General features: G+C 40.9%; 1 protein-coding gene across 1 annotated transcript in view; it reads right to left on the bottom strand.

Annotated features, from left to right (window-relative positions):
• LRP5 (LDL receptor related protein 5) overlaps positions 1 to 24,841 on the bottom strand; it is a 136,521-nt gene that overhangs the window by 71,545 nt on the left and 40,135 nt on the right. The window contains exons 3-5 of the mRNA XM_014873558.2: positions 21,396 to 21,593; positions 17,363 to 17,559; positions 14,307 to 14,438 (exon numbers count right to left, since the gene is read on the bottom strand). Of these exons, the coding sequence (XP_014729044.1) occupies positions 14,307 to 14,438; positions 17,363 to 17,559; positions 21,396 to 21,593 (527 nt within the window). The remainder of the gene's footprint in view (positions 1 to 14,306; positions 14,439 to 17,362; positions 17,560 to 21,395; positions 21,594 to 24,841) is intronic.

The following is a 24,841-nucleotide window of genomic DNA, read 5'->3' as shown; positions in this document are numbered from 1 at the left end:
TTTCCCCAATGCAAAGTTTTCCTGCTTGTGGAAAGGGTTTCAAACAACCATTTATGTTGTCTGACACTGAAGTGGCAGCTTCTTTTATTAGTGCAAAAATGAGAACAGACAGCAAAATGTGCAGTTGCTTAATAAAGCTTCCCCTCATCCACCCATGCATGCTTCAGTACAAAAAGAGATGTAACGTGGGTTTTTCCTACTTCTGTTACCAAGTTGATGTTTGTATTTTGAAAACTGACAAGGAAATTTTATTGTTTAGCAATACTCCAAAACTGGAAACCTGAACAAAAGTAATTTGGTGTTTTGTTACATCCAGACCAGCAAACACCACCAGGAGGTGGCAATTTCCAGTTCTCCCCAACAGCTGAGATTGAATGAAAATGGCCACCATGGGGACATATCTTTTGAGCCCACTAATGACAACAGAAATTCAAATCTTCATGAGAACACTCTCCCAGAAATATTTCACACCTAGACATGCTTATGTAGCTCTGGAAACACAGAAGTTGGATCCGTTGTACAACACAACCAAATTCACATTCGCTATGGCTGCTGGATTTGGTTTTGAGTTTGGAAATCGGGGTTTAGCCTCCATATATCATCTCAGAAGCTCTGAAAAGAAATAGTGCTCAGGGCAGAAGTGTATAAAGGACATAAAAGAGCAGTATTTTAATATCATTTAAGCATTTTGAACTACCTCAAGCCATCACAACCCGTGGGTGAAGTAGTGCTGCTCTCCTCCTGGCCATGGGCTGCTTGCTCTCCCTCCTGTATCACCCACTCTCACACACAAGCACAGCATGGCCTTGTACTATGGCTGTGTGCTGCAAACCACACCAAAGAGCTGATCCAAACAGAAACCAGCTCAGCAGAAATAAAGCCATCAGCCTAAGTTAACAACCAGCCCTGCAGAGCTCCACAAACACTTGTGCTGGCACAGTGAGGGGATCCAGCAAGAGTGCTGCTCCCAGTCAGCATCAGCTGCCAAGGTCTGAAAAGGACAGCACCACTTTGAGGGAAGGCTTAGGTAGAAGGAGAGAAGAAATACTCAGAGCTCAAAAATCCCCTGGAGAAAAGGGAGGAATGAAAGCCCATGCATTCATGACAGCAAAGCAAGAGAGACACAGCAACTGCAGCAGAACCAAATACCTCACGTAACAAAGTTTTATGTCTAGCTCATATGCTTCTGAAATATTTCATTATGGGAGTCAAAGACTGTTTAGTGCAAGTTAAGTGAAAAATTCAGGCCTCAGAACTCAGCATGGAAAAGGGGTTGTATCTGAGTGTTGTACAAACACAGAAGGGTTTTAAATTATACATTTGAAAAGACAGATAAGATGTTGGAGTTGCTTTCTATTTAAGAGAACACCTGGAACACATGGCACTCTGTCCCAGGGAGGATGATGAGCAAGTCAAGAGTTTATGGGTTAGGATTAAAGAACAGACCAGCCAGGGTGACACTGCTGCGGGTGTCCCAGGACACCAGATCAGGAGGAGCAAGTGGATGAGATCTTTTACAGACAGCTGGGAGGAGCCTCACAGTCACAGACCCTTTCTAACACAGGTGGTGGAGAGGCCAGTGAGAAAAGATGTGCTGCTGGACCTTGTACTAACCAAGAACAAAGAACTGGCTGGGATGTGACTGCTGGGGGCAGCCTTGGCTGCAGTGACCATGACATGGTGCAGCACAGGATCCTGCAATGAAGAAACGAGGTCCCGAGTAAGGTCCTGAAGAGAGAACTGATCTCTCCAGGCATCCTCTCGAAACAATCTCATGGGAACATGCCCTAGAGGGAAGAGGGGTCCAAGAGAGGTGGTTGATATTCAAGGAACAGCATGGCAGCTGTTCATACACCAAGAGCACTCAAGTTTATATCCACCTTAACTTCTGAATTTCTACTGCATCGATGTATCTGCAAACATAACCTTAATACTCAAGTACAAGAATGGTGAAGGACTATCAAATACATGCCTAGCAAGTGATAACACAGCAGTTACCAATATTCCATGTATTTCTAGGACAACCAACATTACAGGTAAGAATCAAATGCATATGTTTTGCTTCTTCACATAAGGGATTGCAGGTTCACTGTGAACAAGGTCAGAGGAAGGAACCATCAGTCTAAGGTCTAGATTATGTCTAGAAATGCTGACTAGATAACAGGCTGAAAGACACTGTTAACACCCCTTAAAATTCGCAAGCAGTACCAAAACAACCTTCAGTTCCTCACAGCAGCAATAATTAGACTCAGATTTATCTCATCCAGCTCTGTGACAGGTTCACATCTGCATAACACCACATATTTATTTGCATGTAAAGTATTATATTGACCAGGAAAAGGACAGCCCAGACACCTTGAAGCAGCTACATGACTAGAATCCTCTTGCAAACCAAAAGAAACATTTTTTTTTTCTGACACATTCAGCTGCTCTGACTTTTCCTCCAAGCAAACACTACAGCTGATATGTTCCTAGCCTCAGTTCTGTCCCATGGACATTTATGGCTAAAAATAAACAGGAAGAAGAAAACTTCTCCCTGCTGATCTAGTGAACAAAAAGAAAATCTTCAGTTGACAATTGGGACATTTTGTTGATAGTTGAATGGGATGCCTCTTGGTATTTTTTCCTATTTTCCAACATACCTCAAACTTGTGGGGGAAAATAAATAACAAGGGGAATGAGCTACCTGGCCAGTTCCTAGGGATGCTTAAAATTAAGTGAAATATGACACAAAAAGACTCTTGACAGACATGCTTGAACCTTAAAGAACACGTGAACAGAGAGAATGTTTCCACAGCATGTATCACTACGTTACACCCCCCACTCAAAAGCCTGTAATAGATTGATAGGTGCAAAAAAATCCTGTCTTTTATTTCAACACAGCTTAAAATTACAGTTGGTTATAACTGTATTGGATTCCATTAACAAATTTCTGCTAGAGAGAAAGAGTTGGCAGCAGGCTCTGAGCACATCACCAAGAGGAGAGAACTTGATGCTGGTTGTCTCTAAAAACCTGGACAAACACGCTTGTCTGGCTCATTAGTTTTATCTGTATCATGGAGGTATTTTGATTATTAATGTTGGTAGGAATGTTTTCAAGGCTGCAGAAGTGCTGTGCTGTGACTTGCCCAGTGTTATCCTAGATACCCTAGAATCTGCCTAACACGTTACAGCCAGCTATTTACCTAGTGCTAAAGTGCTATAACATATATTTAATTAACTTCATCTTCAGAAACCTCTCTGACTGCAGTCACTTCTCTAACCACAGGATCAAGAGAATCCCGACAGAACTGCTAACTGTTACAACCTGATCATTTATAACACCACACAATGAACTAAAGTCTTTTTAGAGAGGAGTGGGAAATGCAAGTTATTGTGATGTACAATTGCAGCAACCAAACAATTCAGCAGAAGTTTATGAAAAGTTTTCTATGCAAACCACAAATAGAAAACCAGGAGGAACGAGATCAATCTAAAATTCCCATTTGGAAAGTATTTTAAAATACCTAAATTCAAACTGTTTTACTTATTCAGCTGGTTTAAATTTTGAGCTGCTTCTTTTTCTCTATTCAGCCCAAGCTTTCTGCAGACTTTCAAGAGAAATTTTCAGTAGATCTAACAACCATAAGAGCTGATGAGCTGTTCTGCTTGACATACAATCACAGAAAGGCTTGGGTTGGAAGGGACCTTGAAGATCATCTAATTCCAACCCCTGTGTCATAGGCAGGAATGGGTCCCACCCAACCTGGCCTTGAACTCTTCCAGGGATGGGACATCAGAACAATACCTGAGTTTAAAAAAAAAACAAATAAGACTCTATACTCTATTTGCAGTTAATAAATCCTAGAGAAACAGGTTAGGAGACCCCTTTTTTTTTTTTTTTTTTTGTACTTACACAAAATGCTTTCCTGCCATACCCAGAAATCAGTATTTTCAATATCTACGCTAGGCTATCATGCTTGCTTTGATTTGGCTGGTTTGTGCTTTTGTTATTAAAAATTCATGCTTCACTGCTGGAAATGGCAACTGTATTCTATCTGCAAAATTAACTGCAATCAGAGCTGACAGCAGCAAAACAGGCCATCTCACCAGCTTGACAAGACCCTTTTTTATTCTTCCCTTGGCCCACTTCACATTTGACAAGTAACAAGACATCTATAACACAGTAACAAATGCTCCAATTTATTCACCCAACCTAAACATGTGGACTGCAGTGGCTGGCCCTGTTAATCTTTGCCAGAAAAGGCCATGCTATTCCTTCCCCATTTGTCTGTCTGCTAATTAGGCTAGAACAATGACCTATTGTAGGACTCATCCCCCAGTTTTATGTATATGCATGAGCATGCACCTGCATGTCCAGACTCAGTCTCGTTACAAACAGCTCTGGAAATCTCTATCCTGCTGGGGAGAAAAATCAGATAGGCTCTAAAAACAGGAAAGATTTTAGCTCTGCTCCAAAGAATAAAATGGTAAGTGCTTTTTGAAAAGAGTGTGTTAGAAGTAGTTTGACTGCAGGCAACTCCTTTACAAGTTGTGTGAGCACAGCTACCTCAACACTCGATAAATAAAAAAATAATAATAAAAAAAAAAAAAAAAAAGCAAGAGATTTTGTTGCTTGCTGCAATACAGTGAATTACCTGGCAAAGTTTCAGTACATGGCAAGAGGGGGCCAGAGTATGGTTCTGTAACAGTGCCTTGCTGTTTAATAATCTTTCCAATATTCAAAACAACTATGACACCTTGCACAAGAGTTTAACATTAGTCACTCTTCGCACCAAAAGAAAACTGATGTAATGAAACTGACTGGATTTAAATCAACAAAATTCTGTAAAACTCACTTCTTGTTCCTCAAACTCCCCACAAAACTGTAAAACTTAAGGAGTTGAAACAAACTTTAGCAATACCTAGAAATAAATGGAAAACATTTTTATTTTAACATTCTTAACATTTAACATTCTCTTTGGTTACCTCACTAGAGCCAGTTGCAACATGAACAGCACTGTGCATTCCAGTTCAGGCCTTTATTTATCTTTCAGTCTGAGAGGAAGACAGGGCTGCTTCTTCTTACTGTGTGCCAGTGGTGGGCTGTGCAAGGCTGGCCAGGTACTCTGCAACCGGACCCTGCACATGCAACTTAAAACCAAGGACTGCGTGCACTGGGAGTGTGCAGACAGCAAAATAGAAACAGGAAAGGTTTCTTTGAGAGAATGTTTTGAGTGGCCACATTCAGTCAGGACTTGATTTAATTGAAAGGTAAGTAAGCATAAGGAAAACTAACAATTGTGACAAAGAAAGGAAATACCAGAGCGCTTACGTAACTCATAAATTACATCATATCTGTCTGCATGTTGCAGTGAAAAGCCATTGTCTCCTGTTTCTTCCACTATCATAGCAGCAGACTTCTAACTTTGCCTGAACCAGAAAAAACACCTACAAATCAGAGTTTTGACACATTCACACAGCTACCAAAACGAGACCCCACAAATGGAATATTAGTTAAACCGCACAGCTGATAAGATCATTAGCACAAAGCAGCTGATTAGGACAAAAGTAATGTCTCTTCCAGAAAAAGCTGCTGCAAGACAGAATTCCCAGCTACCCTGTTCTAATTTAGGACTGAGCTTCTGTGAGACACGTTCAGTTTTACATGCCCAGCACTACACTTGTGAGCACCAAGGTTTGAGAAGTTACTACTGCCAGAGGAATAGAGAACTCTTAGGAAGATTTACTCAAAACAGCATTAATGTAAGTCATAACTGCATTGGTATTAACCAGAAGCAAAGGTCAGCACAGACATCTGGCTACTGCTGTACCAAGCAAAGAAGCAGCCCTTACACACAGGTTTCAAACAAAGACCTCAAAGCATTTGAACAGCTCAGTCTTACCCTGCCCTGGGGTCTGTCTGTTCTCTGTGTGCTTTAAAGACACTGAAGAGAAAGCTGGAAATGTTAAGTGGTAAGTCTGACTGTTACTTTACAGATCTCATACTCCAAGTGTCTACTCTTTATTAACAACAGCAACAAAAAAAATTAATATCCCTTTGCACAGAATTCTTAATAACAGCTCATTGCAAGCCATAGGAAAAAGGATGGGCCAAGAAAAAGTCTGTCAGAAATCCCTACTTCTAGAAAAAGGGCAGGCTCTGGATTGTGGTGTTTCCTTGCAAAGCAAGGTTTTCAAGTTTACATGTACCTGCTCTCTGCTGGAGATACACAGTCCCACTGGCTCAGAGTAAGGAATCACTGACTTTAGAACTGACATCCATTTTACCACCTAGTTTCTGTTAAACAGAGTTTTGGCAGTAACACCTCAAATGCACAGAGACAAGAATCAAAAATTCATTATAACTCAACAAGATACATAATTAATATATTTTAAAAATGCACAGTAAGACAGTAGGTTTTCTACAATCACACTTCTATTGACTCCTAATTGCAGATGTTTCCCATTCAGCATATTGAACATATTAAGTTTCTCTGCACTTCTGTCATCTTTTACACAAACAGAAATAAATACTTTACACCCCACCAGCCCTCTCTGAGGCTGAAAACTCTATAATGCTTTGAAATTCAAGCATTATTTATTAAGTGCCAAGTCTGAGGAAGCCCTGGAAAATTCAATTCTGAGCTGACACAATCAAGAAAAAAAGCAAAAGAGCAAAACAAAACAAACAAAAAAGATACAAACAGCTGCAAATTAGGGTTTTCAAATCTAGAGAGAGTCTCAATCTCACACTGATGCAGTAAAACAGAGACTCGGCCACCCAATGCTGGACATGCACAGCAGCTTAGGCAGTTATCACTGGGTCTGGGTGACTTAGCCTGTGTATGTTCCCAGCACATGGTGAGTGCAAGATAACAAAGTTTACATGTAAACCTTCTAAGTGCAGACCCAGGGTGTGGTTCTTTTGCAGCAGAAAACCAGATTCAATCCAGAGACCCAAGAGAGCTGAAAAGGGAGAGCGTCGCTATTTCCTTTATAGGCACACACCAAAAAAAAACCCCCAAAACCCCTCCAAAACAAAAAACCCCTAACCACAAAAATAAGCTCAAACTAGACAGTGTTTCAGAGTCCTGGAAAGTAGTCATCAATTTGAAACATGCACCAACAAAGCTTGAAAAGAAACTTTCATTCATCATAGCCCAGGAAAACCACCAACAACAGAACTAGAAGATGGTGTGGCAGGCCTTCAAGAATGCTCCTCTCTCCCTCCAGGTTTGTTCCTTATGGCATGTTTCTAATGGCTTTTATCCAGTGAAATTATAAATAAGGCCATTTCCATATGAGGCTATTTCATTCTGTCTGTAACACAAAATAGTCCCCGTTGAGAAGCATAAAAGTTGTTATGAATAGAAAATAATGTAATCTTTTCATACAAATCAAATAAACAAATCAACATAACACACTAAATAAAGCAAGGCTGAGACAGACTCAAAACAAAGATCTAGACACAGAATGAAAGGGGAGAAAGCAACTCATGAAGTTTTTGTGAAATGGAGTAGAACAAGAAGAGGTAACCTCTAGATTTCCCATACTCTCAGGTACCCATTACTGGACAGTTTTCACTCACAAACTCGCTGTTTCAATGAATCCTCAATAAACAAAGGAAGTACAACACACATTTGGGAGTGCAATAGGGAGAGAGGGAGTGAACAAAAAGTCCTCCAGCTTCTGGCTAACATCTCCCTGCAGCATCCAGAAACCAGGCAGAGGACAGAAAACACCTAAGAAATCAAAGCATCTTGTAACTAAAAGCCCATGGCTTTCCACAGCTGCATTTCAATCACAGAGCTGTCAACAGGGAGAGACAGAGACCCAGTCACTGTCAAGGTTCTAGGAAACAAGGTAAAATACACTTTTCTTTTTGCTTTTTGATTTCTTGACAAACAGATTAGGACGTGAGTGCTGCTTCCCAATACAGCTCCAAATCAAGGCTAGAATGTAATCAGAGTTTCTCTACTGATACACCAGGCTTCTCTTCCAGCATCTTCCAAGTGCTAGAATACTCCAGTTATTCACACAATGCCAGCAGAAGCCTTATCAGGTACTTGAAATAACTGATTCTACAGCAGTTATCCCAAATTTAAAATAAAAAAATCTCCCTGACCCTTTTCTTTCTCAAAAGGACTGTCTTCTCCAATTAGTGGTTGATCTACTTAATCAGAAAATCTGGATTAATCCATACTGCTCCTCTTTATTTATCAGGAAGACATGCTGGCAAAGAAACCTTCTCTGGTGGTTAAATGGCATGAGGTAAGTACTTCACCATGAAGGTATTTGTCTGCCAGCTTGTCTTGCTTGGAGGCTCAGCTGCTGTAATAAATTCACGATTGCTCACCAAGGAACCGCAGACAAAACTTTAAAAACACATGATGTGCACCAAGAAATACACAGGAGGTGAGAAGAAAGCACCTTAGCATTTCTTCCTTCAATACTCTTCTATCTCCTGCATATTAAAAAACCACTCTATGCCCTGCAGTATCAGCCAGCAGGTTCCAAAAACACTGTTTGCTACTTTGCAATGTGCAGAACGGTGAAGAGAAATAAGACACTGGGAAGAGTAGCCAACCCTGATCAACTGCCTCAACAACAGGATCAAGGATAGGAAAGGGTAGCTGACTCTCCAAGCACCTGAAGCAACTACTTTCTTTTCCAGTTATGAAAATGTGGGGGCTTTTTTCTGGTTTTCATTTGGGAGAACAGGATTTCCTCATTTTTTTGAGAAACTGCAGCTGTCCCACCTTCCTGGCAGAAACCCTACGACTTCTAACACCACACAAAACTAACTCACAGCCAAATTCTCCCATTTTCAAGCAAAGAACAGTTGCCTTCCACTGGGGAAATGCTTCTGGTGAGTTGAGGTCAATGTACCATGTTTCAAATGGCCACTCACATTCTGACATAGCAGGGACAATATTATTGCAAGAAAAGCAGCTGGCTAGTTACAACATCTAGACTGAGATATCTAAAAGGATTTCTACTAAGCACCTATCAACTGAGGTACATTTGAGGAGCAGGAGCAGAAGAGGGAAGAAATTCTCCTTGCTTCCACTTTAAAACAACCAAACTCCTGCTACTGAATATATCAAGGGTTTTAAAAATGAGTAACTTTTTTCATGTGACTCACATTATGCTTAAAGCTCAATATACAGCAGTGATTCTCATGCTGACTTCAAGGAATGCTCATGCTGATGCACAGCAAGAGTTTAATTTCCACAGCTCAAGCAATGCAAACCCCCTTTTCTGTAAGGGCAGATTTGCTGTGGTAAAGAAGGCACTAAGATAATTGTGAATTCAGGTACCTGTCTCACTGTCAAACCTGCCAGCTACCTCAGCATTAAGGCAAGTCACTAGCAGGAGTCAATGCAATCTTGGATATTTATCCCTAATGTATTTTTTGCACAGCCTTTAGGAAAAGACCCCTTACAGGAGCAATCCCTTAGCAAGCATTGCACACACAGCATCAGCTTACAGACCTGTGCCCCAGCACATGGGCATTTACCTCTTCTGAGTTCAGGAATAATATCAGTGCAAGCAGAAGCCAAAGCACCATTTCCATATGGCTGCTTTTGCAGCCAAATTCTTTGTCTTCAGCTATGGCAGGGGATCACTTTTGTTTTATAGCCCTTCCTGGGGCCAGTTTTGCTTGGTCTACTTAGAATCATAGAATATCTCAAGTTGTAAAACACTATTGAGTCCAACTCCCTGGTCTTTGCAGGACCACCTAAAACTAAACCCTGTGACCAAAACCACTGTCCAGACACTCCCTGGCTTAGATCTACACTGAGCCAATGTCTACTGTATTAAAGAAATATACCTCAGCTGGCACTGCCCTTACTTCCAGACATCATTCCTTTGTGCAAAATTCAAAATATCAAAAGCTTTTCTCCAAAACTATGGCAAACCTGGATGTCACATTTGTCATCTACTCTTTGCATGGCATGCAGATCCATCTGTACCTCAAACCACCCTTATGCCTCCTTACCAAGGGGCCTCTCACATTGCTTTCAAACACCAGAAGGGCAACAGAATCCTGACCTTTGCCAACACAAATGGAAAGACAATAAATCGGAGTAAAATTAAATATCCAAGAGATTCCAGTGTCACAGAAAGGCTTGGCTTGTTTTGGTATGTGTTTTTATGTGGAGGTAAGTAAAAAAAGGTTCCTCTTAATAGAGACTTAAATTTGGTTAGAGAGGAATTTGATATGCAAAATGGATCAAGAAGTAATTGCTGCAATGAATTTACATAGTGAGTGAAGTAAAATTCTATAGCATTTACTGAAATATTTTATCTATATACTGCAGCAAGCATTATATATTTAATAAGAAGCAAAACAAAATCCTGAATTATGTTTTTTTTAAAACTAGGGGTAGCTTCCAGAAGCTGCATGGATCTGGACCAATTCTGACATTGTGTAGCTCTGAGTGTCCCTGCTGAAGTTAAAAATATAGAATAAAAAAGAACATTAGCTGAGGCCCCAGTTTATGCTACTGATTACAGCTTCATAGCCATAGAGCCAAGCTAGTAAAGACTTGGGAGAGTCAAGTGTGGAATACTGAAAATATTTTGCAGGTATCAGCCCTGGATAATAAGTTTTAAAATGCTATCCAACTAATTCTACTTCATGTACTTTGACTGACTTGGTACTATGATATCAGAAAATTACGTGCAATGAGAGCAAGAACCTTTGGGAATGCAAATCTGACAGGCAGAGGGAATTTAGGAAGTCAGAGTGACCACTTACAGGAAATATATCCACTTGGAAGAAAAAAAATGAGGCTTTTGACATTCCTTTAGAAGGCCTGCAGTGATAGCTGTATGCCACTGACACTGAGCACAGCAGAAAGAAATTATATATTTTCCAGAAACACAAGAGAAACATGCTGCTGAATGCTGTTTACAAAAACCAGCTCAGTCTTGGAAGGATGCAGACACATAGCTGCTGTTCAAGAGACTGGGATCAGGGTTTTAATCACAGTTAGCTGGCAAGATGCACAAAAAACATCTAGACTTGCCTGAATGTGATTAAACTGAACCACATGGTCAAGTCACAGAAGGAAGGAGCAAAGCAGGGGGAGTCATCCAATACTTGGAGACTGCAGCTTTGCCCAGCAAAGCAAAACAAACCTGCTCCACAAAAGCAGAACAGGGTGCAAAGATCTGGCTCCATTTTATCTGGAAATATTCATTTTAAGTAGTACAAATTATACCAAAAGGTGCACCAGAGCTGGAGTGAGAAACTACAGATAAATTCATGTCATTCACTGTGCTGCAGTGTGGAAAGTGAGAAGCATAAGGAAGGTCAGTCTGCTCAAAAAAGGTGACAGATATCACCTGAAATCTCTGCCCTGCAAGGTAAAAATGGAGTAAATAATTGACTGTTGGAGACAAAGCAAGGAGAGAAGGAGAAAGAACACCTTCTTGAAAGGAGACATTGCACACGGACACAAGACTCATGAATCAATTCTGTTCACGAAGAAAATAAATGTGATCCTTAAACAATGAAAGAAAGAAAAACTTCAGGATAGTCCTAAATTGCCAGAATTACTAAAAGAAGATCCCCAAGCTTGTGAAACTTCCACCCTTTTGCTCTGCTTTTAACTGGCCTATTTGCTGGTAGAATTACACAACCCTTCTAAATTACTGCAACCAAATTTTGGTTCTTTTCTCAAATATTCCTGCAATTGCTCAAGTCAGCTTAGGAAAGGCTTTCAAACAAATGAACAAAATAAACAAAACCCCAAACAAAACACAAATCAGGAAAACTACCTAATCCAAGAACTGAAGCTCCATTTGGAGACATGAAATTTCACTAGTCAGTTATTCTTGAAAGTTAGAAGGTGTTACCAGTTCCTACACTCTCCACAACTACAATCACCAGACTCTGACAGGCTTTATAAATTGTGGCTTCATTACCTTCTATGCCAGCAAGATCAGGTTCAGACACCTATCTAAAACCATGTATTTGACACATCCAACAAGACAGTAGTGCTCCAACACAACCTCTTCAATAATTTCAAAGACCAGAGCTTGAATGTTCACTTTGCTAAGATACACGGTCAGGAGCAGCTGATTTACTTTCCAGATTTATAACTCCCTTGCTTGATGATAGGGGAACTTCAAGGAAGTGCAGAACATTTTCAAGTCAACAGAGGAAAAGAGACTTAGCACCACGGATCTGCAAAAGAATAAATTTACCTGCACAAAACACACACACATTCCCAGAGGAGAACATATACTTGATATCTATCTATCTAATATCCATTATTGGTGATGGATATTTACTATAAAGGTAATTTTTAAATATTTATTCAGAGTAACTCTTTAGAACCAGAGAGAAAGCAAGAATGAACCAACACCAAAAGCTAAAACTACAGGAAAATGAACTATTCTTTTAACACAGGCACAATACTTAAGGTTCCAGCATATCATTGATTGGTTTAGTCAAACTATAAAAATCCAGAGTTTCATTACAAACAGACAGAACTCAGCAAGGGAAATACTGGCACAGCCTGTCCTTGAACTATTTTTTTTTGTTAATTACCCAGGTCCTTTACCCTTTGTAAAGAGCTACATAGTGCTCTCATCTGAACATTATCAATGTATGTATACTTCAATATTCAAGAGAGCTAAAAACACCCAAGCACCCCAGGACTTTTCTGCTCAAGAATTCTTCCTGACAGATATATACAATAACATTATATGGTTATATTTGCACCAGTAAACTCCCCATGTGGACAGGGATTTTGAGAACAGAATGCTCTTCCCTTCTGCAGATAAACCCCCAGCAGCTTTTGTGTGATTCACTTAACAGCCTGGAGCCAAAGAAGCTCATAGGCCCAAGTGACTCTGTAAATTCTGCACCTCTGCCCAAGCCAACAGGGAACAACATGAAGAGGTGGCCAGCACCTCTGGATCTGCAGCTCCTGCTACAACAGCACCACAAAGGGCTCGAATGGAGAGCAAAAAGTCAGCTCCTTGCAACCAAGGAGTTAATTAGTAAGATGGGAAAGAGAAGCACATGGATGTTGGCATAAGGCAGACAGGGCAACAAAAGATGTGGAGCTTGGGAAAGAAATAATCCAGAAAACTGAACCAAAAAGCCACATTCTTATGCAAAACCAGATTTCCTGTTCTCATCTCACTTTTTTCCCCTCCTTTGACAAAAAGCCCTTGGCAGACTGTCTGGCCTGACAATGGAAAGGTGAAAGCACAGTACAAGCAGTCAGTCCTGCCTGTGCTATCTGCCAAAATGCCAAAAGCAGGCTGACCTCCATTCCCTCTGCCAGAAACAGGAGGTCAATATGAACGTCTAAAAAGGTTGTCCTGAGCATTCAGTGAGGTTTTTTAAAAGTTGTGAAAGGGAAACTTTCCAAAGCTAGAAGGAGTAAAGGGAAAAGTCTCTTAGCAGCTGCAAAGCTACCTTATAAGCCTTTCAATTACATCAGGATGAGCTAATAAAGTCGGCCCTTAAACCCTGGAGATCCAGCTTTAAACTGTGCTTCTAGTTCACAAATGAAAGGCATCTCTTATGCTTGCTCTAGTACGCAGAGGAATCAAGACACACCAGAAAATAATTCTATTATTTGACTAGACTCAAAAGAAACTGCAGACAGGCAGCAGAGTAAGCAGAACACTCTCCAAAACCTTGCTTCCTAGTGTTCTACCACCACATCAGTGCTAATTGCCTGCTTCTGTAAGATTCATCTTTAAAAGAGACTTCTCAATCAATTAAAAAAACAAGTTTTCCAAGTATACCACAAGGCTCATTCAACCTGTGGATACAAAATATGCATCTAGTTCCACTTTCTAACTAAAGGCTATACTCTACAGCCATTCCCCAAACAGCTTTTTCTTAGTCATACACAACCCTCTCCTACTTGTCAGGGACATGCACAACTCACCTAGAACAGTATTTTCTCAGTTATCTCAGCAACTCAGCCATCCCTACTTTATCATAGATCTCTTCTGGACAATGAATGGGAGGGAGCAGAAATGAAAGATGTCCTACATGAACTTACTTCTAATAAAATCCTTCAGCAATGGGTTGCACATACTACTTCATTCCTACAGAGAACTGGCAACCCTAAATACACACAAAATTCTCTGATTTCTACTACAAGGGAATACTTTAATTCATAAAAATCACTGTCTTTGGTGAGAGCTTGGTGGGAGGCTTGGAATGCAAAATATTCCTGTGTATCAGGCAGCTCCTCTCAACTCACTCCTTCAAGGATCAGCTCTGAAGCAGTGAACCCAAACCACACCAACACTGTGACTGCAGACAAAAGCCAAGCTCCTACCTGCTTTGCACGTCCTGCCATCATCTTCCAGCTGCACACCAGTGGGACAGGCACAGCTGTAGAAGGGGTCCCTTGGAGACAGCAGGCACAGATGGGAGCAACCACCGTTGTTGTCTTCACATGGAGTGTGAACTTCAAGAAACAAAACAGATTTATTCTAATTTTTCTAGAAGCCCTGTTTCCTCCATGAGGAAGAAATCATAAATCCCAAACAACTGGTATAAGCTTTAGTGCCAAAAACCAGAGGAATCACAAAATAAAACTCTTGATATCCCCCCCCTCCCCAGCATCTTAACTCTAGGGGCACCTAAATTGAGATGTATGCAACTGATGGGATGACCACTTCTATGAAAGAAAAGAAAACATAATTTGTACAATTCCTACATTACAGTACTGTTCATTGCACAGAAGGGACATATGACAACTGAACTCTGCTTTCTCCTTTGGATGGGGAAAAAAAAAGGCAGCAAGACATGCAACTGTATTAATAAGTAATTATGGATAAATATTGCCACTTATAAAAGATATTTGCAACTTTTGCAAGATTTCTGCAAAACTAGTTTGAATCATTATCTGAACTACTTTAATATAAAAGCACAAAATGTCTGGCTAATTTGACTTTCGTTACTTCCACTGACACTCACAAAGCAAAAAAAAAAAAAAAATAAATTGTGAGGAAGGAATCCACGCCTGATCTTAATGAAGTCAATGGCATCTGAGCTATTTTCAGCAAATGCTCTTTCTCTATATGCTGTATTTTCTTTGTGACTGACTCAAATACTAGGACTCAAGGCTGGGACATTCCTGGAGCTAAAAGCAATGACAAGAATTCGGCACAAACTCTTATCTGGAGCTGTGAGACAGACCAGGGTGCTGTGCATACCCAGCAACCTCAAGGAAAACTTACACATGTTCCATCTCCCAAGATGATCTCCAAACTCCTTTGGCTTACTTTCAGGCCTATTTACTCACATCCTATAAACTTCACTGGAATAACAAATGTTATCTTTAGGGAAGCAGATTTTACAGCTGGCATAAAGAAGGGAGCCAGTCCAAATGGCAAGACTATTTCCTCTGGACAAGAGGTGATTCTTCCCAGAGCTCCTCAATTATATACATTTTACAACACTGCTTTTAAGTCCCATTCTCACAATCCTAAAAAAACTCCAAAACCTAGACCAGCTGCCACATGTAATCACATGCACATACAAAATATATGCAGCTCTACTCAATTTTCAGTACTCCACTTCCTTTGAAGTAGCACCAGAGAATATACAGAAAAATAGAGGGGGGTGTGTGTTCGTATGAAAGCTCAAAACTAAAACTCTTCCATACTAAGATATTCACAAACTATTTGAAGATAATCATGATCAAGTCTGGACTCCAAAAATGCCACTTATAAGTACAACATTATTATATATTTTGTGGCAATTTTACTTCTTTAAAAAATGTAATTATAAGCATTTATTACAGTTGTTTTGAAAGCAATGGCATTAAAAAGATGCCCTGTAAGTTGGTACTGTTGTTGTTCAAATATTCCAAACCAAAAGAAGTCACTGAAGTACTACCCAGGACTTTGGATTTTGCTACCAACTGGGACAGGGAGTGACCTCACACCAATTTGGGCTGGAATACTCAAAGCAAGGTACAGGATACAAGCAGCACTTCTACCTTTAGCAACCAATCCCTGGACAAGCATGCAAAGCTTTGAAACTCCACACTAACCCCTTTTGTGACCAAGGTTTTCCCTGCCAGGTAAGCTGTAGGAGTCAGCCTGACTGGTATTCCTTGTCAGGCAACCATCACTGCAGAGGGGATGTATCCCAACCCTAGACTGTGGGAAGCATTTGTTTAAGTTGTGGTGACCCCAGAGAAAAATTCCAAAGAGTTATGGGATTGCCCATGTTAATATCTAATTTACTAGTCAGTTATCACCACTCCCAGATCCAGAATGTTCTCCCTTCCCTGTATCCCCTTTGGCCCTCAGTTGGTGCAATGTTCCACCCCACCTGCCCCACTGGACCCTGCTTTCCCTTACCCCACCTCTGCTCCACCTTCCCCTATACCCACTGACCCCACCTCAACTCCACCTCCTCTCCTATCCCATATTTATACCCTGGACCTCCCTTAATCCTTGTCTTAGACCACCAGCTCCTAAGGAGACCTCATCCCCTTGGTTGCTGTAATCAGATTTTTGGGCCTCGTCCTACTTTTACTTTCACTGTTATTAAAGTGTTTTATGTTGCTAAGCCATGGTGGTCGCACTGCTCTTCTTTTATTTTGTCACTTACACCCTGAATATCTGAGAACCCTAAAAAGGATTGTTGGGGACTGTTGGATCTCAGGAATCTGGGGTTTTTGAGCTTTCTGTGCTTCCAGGCACAGACACCTTGGAGAACACTGCACTGGAACTGAAACCTTGGAGAAGACTTTTAAATATAAATAATGAGTCAGAGATCATAAATGTATAGTGGGCTGGATGTGTGTGTTTTCAATGGGTGATGGGTTTTGAATTTGGGGTTTTTGCAGTATAGTGGTAGTTCTGAGGCAAGATGGAAAATTTTGGGTGGTGTCTTTTTGTTTGTTCATCTTCTTCTCTTCCTTCTTCTTCACAGAACTCAGGCAGTAACCTCTGGTTGGTCAGTCTAATGTCACTCTAAGGGTCATGGGAATCTATTATTGGGTCAAAAGTATAAATAATATAGGTGTTAAACTTTTATTCTGTTTATTCTGTTTTATTCTGTTTTCTTCTGTTTAGCTTTAAAAGGCCTTGAAGCAGGCTCAGCTTGGAGCTATTTTTCCCACTTCTAGCAAGGAGCTAGAGGTGTTTTCTGTAAATTTTGATAAGATACAATAAACATCCAAGTCCAAACACGAGAATTGTCCCAATCACCTTCCTAATAATCCTGGCTCAGAGGGAAAACAGACGAGACTAATGACAAACCACTAATTAGAGCTGCAAAGCCCAGCACACACACCCCCACAGGGGAGCACCCTGTATCCCCAAAGGCAGCAGCAGCCGTGCAGGGGGGGGTTTGAGGGGAAGCAGGACGTACAGTAGGGCTGCCTGTCCGCACTCAGGACCTGGATGTCCATGGGGGAGTAGAGGGCAGACAGGATCTCCCTCCTCTTCTCTCCCGTCCTCTTGTTGCAGGCGTGGATGGAGCGCGTCTGCCAGTCCGTCCAGTACAGAGTGTCCCCAGACAAGGTCAGAGCAAAGGGATGAGTGAGGCTACCTTCAACAACCTTTTGCCTTTTTGGGAGAGAGAGAGAGAGACAGGAAGGATTAAAACATGGATTGCTTCCACTTGTTACCGCACATTAAAAATATTTGGCTCTGTAGAAACTCATGGAGGAACCATCGTCTTTCACCAAGTTCATGGGGCCAAGAGATCCACCTGGTGATAAAAGTGACAAGCAGACTGAAAAATGCAAAATCAATTTTTACCCCTTCATAGTAATAATTCAGGCCCTACGCTGACCCCTTAAGTTCCTTAACTCCACCAGCTGTGCAAATACCCAAACACAAGTGACTTTTCAAGGAGTAAAAGTATATATATAAAAGTAAAAACAGTCTTTGACATCTTTGCCCAGAACTTCAGTTGCACTCATGTGGACACACACATTTAGAGAGCCAGGGAATTACAGCTTGGAAATTCTTTTCAGGCCTGGATTTCTCCTGACTCTCAGCTCCATTCCCAGGCTGACAAGCTGACTGCAGCTTCAGTTAGGAAGGAGTCTCCCAGGGTGATAACATGGTGACAAAAAGAGTGGAATTCATAATAAACATTAACACCTGGTGTCTTTCCCGTGGGATACATCCTGAGGTGCTGTCCCAAGGATGTTTTTCCCAATTGTCCAATGAGCTCCTGTCCTGTCCTGGCTGCACTAACACACTTCAAATCCAGGCTGTCTGTACAATAAATTGGTCTTTTTTCCCCAAAGAGCTCCGTGTGTGTTGCTGTCCTTTCTCTCTCTTTTTAGTGCAGTGACCACACACTCAGTGTTTTCTTCTAGCAGAAAAAGGCAGAAATGACCTATGAGTCTCATTAAATGGCCCCTCTTAACTTTGTCTGCAGCAGAAATAAGTATTTTTCAGATTAATTTTTAATACAGAGTAAATGTCAGTCATACTTTTCCTAAAACTAAATATTTATAATTAATATGCATCAGAAACATTTGAGATTTTTTTTCAATGACATACATCCATATCTCTGAGAATTAGCTGAACTGAAAGCCACAAAACACAGGACATTTCTAACATGTGTTTTCACAGGATCCCAAAATTTATACCAGTTGCAATAAATGTATATAATTTAGATTAAGTAGTTTTGAAGATATTCTTTGAGTCAGAGAAAAGATGTTTGACAATTTCTCAGTGCAAAAACTAGTTTTCACAAAATCCATGCATTTTATGTATACACAAAGGCATGCACACACCTTTCAAACCTATGTCATGACACAGCAAAGCATTATTCAAAATATTTCATCATACAACTTTGAGAAAGCTGAAGTCTCAGTGTCATCCTGAAGGAAAATGAGGAACTTCATTTTCTAATACCTATATTAAATTTATATTCTTTTTTTTTTTCCATTAAAGACATTTAAGGAAAAACAAAAACCAGCTAACGTTTAGCAGGGAAAGGACTCTGTTGCATTTTGAGCAGCATAGGTAATTATCTGCATTTTCCAGGGTAGAAGAGAAAATAAAAAATATCCCCAAAATTCTTGATATATATTTCAACGTGGACAAGTTGACATGCCCACAAGTACTGGCACATACATGAGAAAACAAAATTATTAACGATCTTTCTCTTGCAGAGATAAAATTGAAACTGTCCTAAAAATTCTAATTACCACTTCTTCTTACCATAAAACACAACAGAATAAATACAAACACTAATTTCACTTTCTTTTTCCACTCTCACCATTGCTCTTTCCTCTTAACCAATAAGAGCAGTGGCTGTATCCCAATATTGTAACAGCTGTTTTCCACTATGCATTGCCCCTATTTCCATCATTCTTAGATATCAAGTCTCCCATCCTCCTGTAATTACATCCCTCGGAATAGCTGCAAATTGAAGCTTGCTAAGAGGCAGATTGCTCCAGTAACATTAATCCATCACACAGAATGCAAATTTCCTTTTGATTTGAATTTTGAGGTAATCCTGAATGGATTCTGGGATGGGAGGAAGCATTTGAAACATGATAGATTTCTTTATTGTCATGTATGAACTGAAACTTGTTTGCTCCATGTTTAAGGAACTGAAACAACTTCTAAAGTTACAATTGAGTCTGAGCCCTTACTGAAGCACATCTTCACACCAGAATCTAGGAGTCCCAACTTCACAGACATCTGTTTCAACATGGATCAATGGAATGGAAAAGGGAATAAATAAAAATTTCCTTTAAAAGGAGTTATGACTAAGATCAATCTTCATGGCATTTTATCAATATCCGTAACACGTAGGAATTATTATGTTAGACAAGACCTAAAAGTTCACGTGCAGCCAGACATCAGGAACTTCCAGAATGTACCCTGTACAGGGATATTCTGACCTCAAACGTGCATTTATATGCCCTAGCAGCTGAGTAAAATATGCAAGAGTGAGCCAATTTTTTCTTAATGTAAAATACATTATTTTTTCCTAAAATATTATTTATGGTTCAACAGAAATCTGTTTGGGAGGTGGGGCATTGATTTACCACAAAGTAATCTGGACAGATTGCTGGAATTGGTGTATTCAAAGTCTTGCTCCCTTTCAGGTGGCAATAGGTTTTACTTGCCAATTACAACTTCAAGATTTACACACACGTGGCAAGTAAAGTCTGTATAATTTGTATGTGCATTAACATGGCAGAAATACCCTGGAAACCTCAAACTCTGCCACTTGCCCCCAAATCAGACAAACATATTCATGTTGAATTATATGAAAATCTTTCTGTCTACAAACCTGCAGCCAGACTTGGAGCTACCACTGCCTTGCACAAAGGCCTTTTCCCTTGTCTCTACTTTGGACTGTCAGTCAATACTTGTCACTTACTACAAAGCCACCATTATCCAGCTCTTTACACAGTGCTCTCAAAGGAACTTCAGAGCGTTTTATAAAGGATGTCAATATTGCTATTGCTCTTTTATGACTGTGAAAAACAGGCAGAGAATGCATCTCAGTATAAAAAAAATGAAAAACACCATGGAAAATGTGGGTTTTTTGGGGGAAGGCATATTATTCTATTACACAGAAATGCGTAAAATAGAGCTCCTCCAACTTTTCAGCAAGGCAAAACAATTTTATTGACACAGGCATTTAAAATGTTACGAAATCATGAAAATGAAAATGTCATTTAAAACCACCTGAAGACCCAAGCCAGACAACAACACAGAGATTACTCTGGCAGGACATTTTACTGCCTATGACACTCATCCAACACAACCTGCCCGTTGAGCACTGCATAGAACTGAAGATGCAATCTCAAATGCCTAATTCTGTCCTGCCTGAAGTGTCACTTCTCCATGTCTACAAAAGCCAAAACTTAACAGCACACTTGGACAGCAGGCACCAAAGAACTTCCACACTATGCTTTCCAGCAAGCCTTAGGAAAATCTGCTTCCTAACTGTCTGAAAAAACCCAAAATTGGTTAATTAACAGGCATGACATAAAGGACATCTCTGGATGGGGCCACGGACAAGTGTGTCTCAATGTGCATCTCTCATTGGTAAAAAAAACATTAACAATACTATAAAATCCTAGTCATGAGTTAAATGTCATCTTATCTAGGGTCAAAAATAAGCATCTCCAACTATTTTCAAGACAAGTAAGAGTCTAAAAAAGAAGAATCGTGCTGTGCAAGAAGGCTGTGAACAGTCTATAGTGAAATACTGATACAAATAGTCTTACTCATAAAACCAGTTTTATAGTATGTGAGGTTATTTTTTTCAAGGCTATTAAGACCTGCATTTAAAAAGACCAATAAGGAATTTGCATTACTCTAGACTACTGGGGAAAAAAAAACAAACAACTCATTTCAAAATGAACACAGAAAGCGAGAAATAACTTACACCTTATTATAGCCTCAGGGAAGCTTACCTAAAGGAACCATCCAGGTTTGCCCTATGAATGAAACTCAGTTTTGCATCAGCCCAGTAAAGTTTCTGCTCGTCGAGGTCGATGGTGAGCCCGTTTGGCCAATAAATGTCGGAATCCACGATAATCTTGCGCACGCTGCTGTCCATCCCTGCCCGCTCTATCCGCGGTGTTTCCCCCCAGTCAGTCCAGTACATGTACCTGGAAGAGACACACACACACACAGGTGAAGCCACAGCACGGGCTGGGACAGCAGCTCTTTGCTGAGCCTGTCATGGTACATGCATGCAGCAGGGTATAGACACCAAGGGTTGCTCACAAAATTGGTCCTCCATGAAATCACCTCACAAGCTTTGCCTCTGTGCAATGTAATTTACCATTCTCTTCCAATGCTGAGCAGTAGCTGGTTGTTGTAAGCATTTACAACTGAGTGCCATCCTTGTGTGGTCAGTTATTACAAGTTAATATCCTAAACCACATTCTGAAGCAACTAATTACCTATCCAAGCAGGCAATGACCACGGCTTAACCTCCTTTTGCAAATCCACAGAGGAAAAAAGAATAAAATCAAGTGTCCTGAAATTTGTTTCTGTCAAAAAGTAATTCATAAATCCACGAAGACTTAGAAAGACATTAAATTTCTGCGTATTTTTTCCCCATTCCCATCCATGTCCCAGTTTCCCTGTCAGTCTACCTATGGGCAATTGAAGTAGCCTCAGTAGACATTAACAGCACGTACCAATTGGAAAGGACCAGACCAAAGTGTGGCAAATCACACAAAATCTGCATGAAAAGTTGAGATTGTACAGTGACAGGAGAAGTGGTCTGGTGAGGAGAGGACAGCCAGTTCACAGCTGGCAAACATTACCCAGCATCACAGACCCAGCTTGCAAGGTTTGACATATAAACACAGCACAAACAAGCAGCACAGCTGCCTCAGGCTGGTCAGAGAAACAACACTGCTTTGCCAATGCCATCACAGCCATCTGGGGCACGGGGCTGTGTGACAAAGCCTTTGCCCTGAGGATGCTCTCAAACATAACCAGGTATCTGTGCACTGCACCCATCACCTGCCCAGGCTCCCCAGACAGGATCAGATGGGCACCAGCTGGGCAAGTGCACTGAGCTAAGTAGTCCTAACACTGGAGCTCCAGAAAAGCATAGTAAAGAGACATCTATTCAGTGCTGCACAATGCTTAGCCAGATGTTTCATAACCTGGATTATCCCAGACCCTCAGATACCCTGAAGACAGCACTTGCTGTGCAATCACAGTAGGAACCGCGAAGGAAGTAAATGAATGTGGATTGTGAAAACACACTTATACAAAAAAAGCTTCATGCTTTATTTTAAGAGAGAGAATGCTGTCCACTTCAGGGATGATGTAGGGACGACATTTGTAATTGCTGTCATGCTCCTCTGCAGGGTGGTCTCCCCTTTGCAGCTCAAGATCCTCCTGCAAACTGCAGAGGCTCTGGAGCTGCTTTAGCTGCAGCTGGGGCCATCATTTCAGCCAAGGAGGAACAAGCAGCTCTACAGTTATCACCAGCAAATGCCCCTCACAACACACTTAACCTTAAAATCTCTAATTCCATGTGCATCCTCCACCCCAAATTAGGCAGATCTCCATTTCCAGGGCAGTCACAGCACCTACATAGCAGCATAGATAATCGTGAGCAGTTTACCCCAGTGAAGAGGTGGATACAGATAACCATATAGATAGACAGAGAAAAAGAAATTGCTCACTTGTATCACAATACACACACACCTGAGTGTGAGGGTCAAACAAGTTTTCTAGTTGAAATAACAAAAACTTCCATGCAGGTGAGTCCTCAGGTTTCTGATAGCTCACATTAGAGTGGCAGAGGCACAACCATGTCCCCAGATGCCTTCCCCAGCTCCAGCAGCCAGGATAGACCGACTGCTCCTGAAAAAGCAGCAGCAGGAGCTGAGAGCTGCCCCAGTTCACAGGACAACCTATGAATGTAAATTGCCACTCATTTTGGTTTTCCTTAACAAGTCAGGCTGTAATTTGTGGCAACTGGGACTGTGTGGGGAAGCAGCTATTGACAAACAACTAAAGACAGAGAAAAGCAGACATAAAAACTTGTCTGCACAGCCAGCTGCTGAATCACACTGTGAAACTGATATGGCCAAATACTCATTTTTCAGGTCAAATCACTTGTCTGATCCAGCTCATCTGCACTAGCTTTCACCACCTGCATCCAACTCTACAGGAATAAAGACAGACAAAAGATAGAAAAACATGTCTAATAGAAGTGACTTTGGGCCATATCATGTGGCTATTGAAATATCTAAGTGCAGACTAAAAAGGAGCTTAGACCAAAATGAAAAATCCCATGAAAGTTACCTAAAAGAAAAAAAAACAAAGGAGACAAAACTAGCTAAGTCCTATTAAACCTTTAAAGCAGGTTAGAGATGAAAAAACATCCCCTAAATTATCATGGAACAAAATTCCTCTCCTCAAGCCTTCCATTAAAATTTCAGCCTGCAATCTCAATGCATTCAGATGAAGGAAAAAAAAAAAAAAATTCTGTGAACCAAAGGGCTTTTCTATGATATTATCGGAATTCCAACTCAAAAAGCTCTTCCCAAAAAATAGTCTTGTTTAATTTCATAGGTGACGTGTGTTTACCCTTGGCCTCACAGAGACTGCTGTACCAAAGCAGGACTTCCAAATCCACACACAAACTTGTCCCAGGAAAACTGCATCTCTAGTTTCAGCTCGTTAGCAGGCACCAAGCTCAATGTTATTCAAAGGTTTAATACATTTAGCAAAGCAACTGCACCACAAAGAAAGGGTTAGCAGGAAGGATGAGGATGCACTTAGGCAACATGGAGAAGAATCTGAAAGCAGCAGCCTTCTTTCAAAGCACTTCTCTCTCAGCCGGACTTTTTTAAAGCACCCTGTCACCACCTTGTCCTGACTACAGGGTGTCTGTGCAATCCCTCGAGCATCCATAAAGCTGATCTCAGTGAACTTTTCAGAGTATGCTGAGTCTCTGCACTAATCAGGCATGTAAAGGGGTAAAGGTTTCCTTCCCTCTGTGTGCTCCACAGAATGCCCACGGTCCATCACTGGAGGGTACCCCAAGCCGTGGAATGGCAAATACAGTTTTTGCCTCCTTTTCAAAGAGGTTTCCGTCCTTTCAGCAGGCAGTAGGTGCTGAATTGCCATGAATTCTAGGAAATTCGCTCTGATTTGGGGATGTCTCAGCACACCAAAACCCTGAATTGGGAGTGTGGAAATCAATGTAAGAAGCTGCTCCTACAGCAGGACTGACCTCTGGTCTAAGTGAGCCCATTTAAAACCACACCACTGACAAACACAGCCCTTCCTCCCTGCTGTTGACATTAGCATTTCTACAAGGAAACAAAACCAGAAAACCCAAAACCTTTCAGTCACCTTAGCAAATAATCAGTCTTAGCAA

Source organism: Sturnus vulgaris, chromosome 6, assembly GCF_052056855.1.
Source record: "Sturnus vulgaris isolate bStuVul1 chromosome 6, bStuVul1.hap1, whole genome shotgun sequence".
Lineage (NCBI taxonomy): Eukaryota > Metazoa > Chordata > Aves > Passeriformes > Sturnidae > Sturnus > Sturnus vulgaris.
This window is presented reverse-complemented; position numbering and strand designations above follow the sequence as displayed.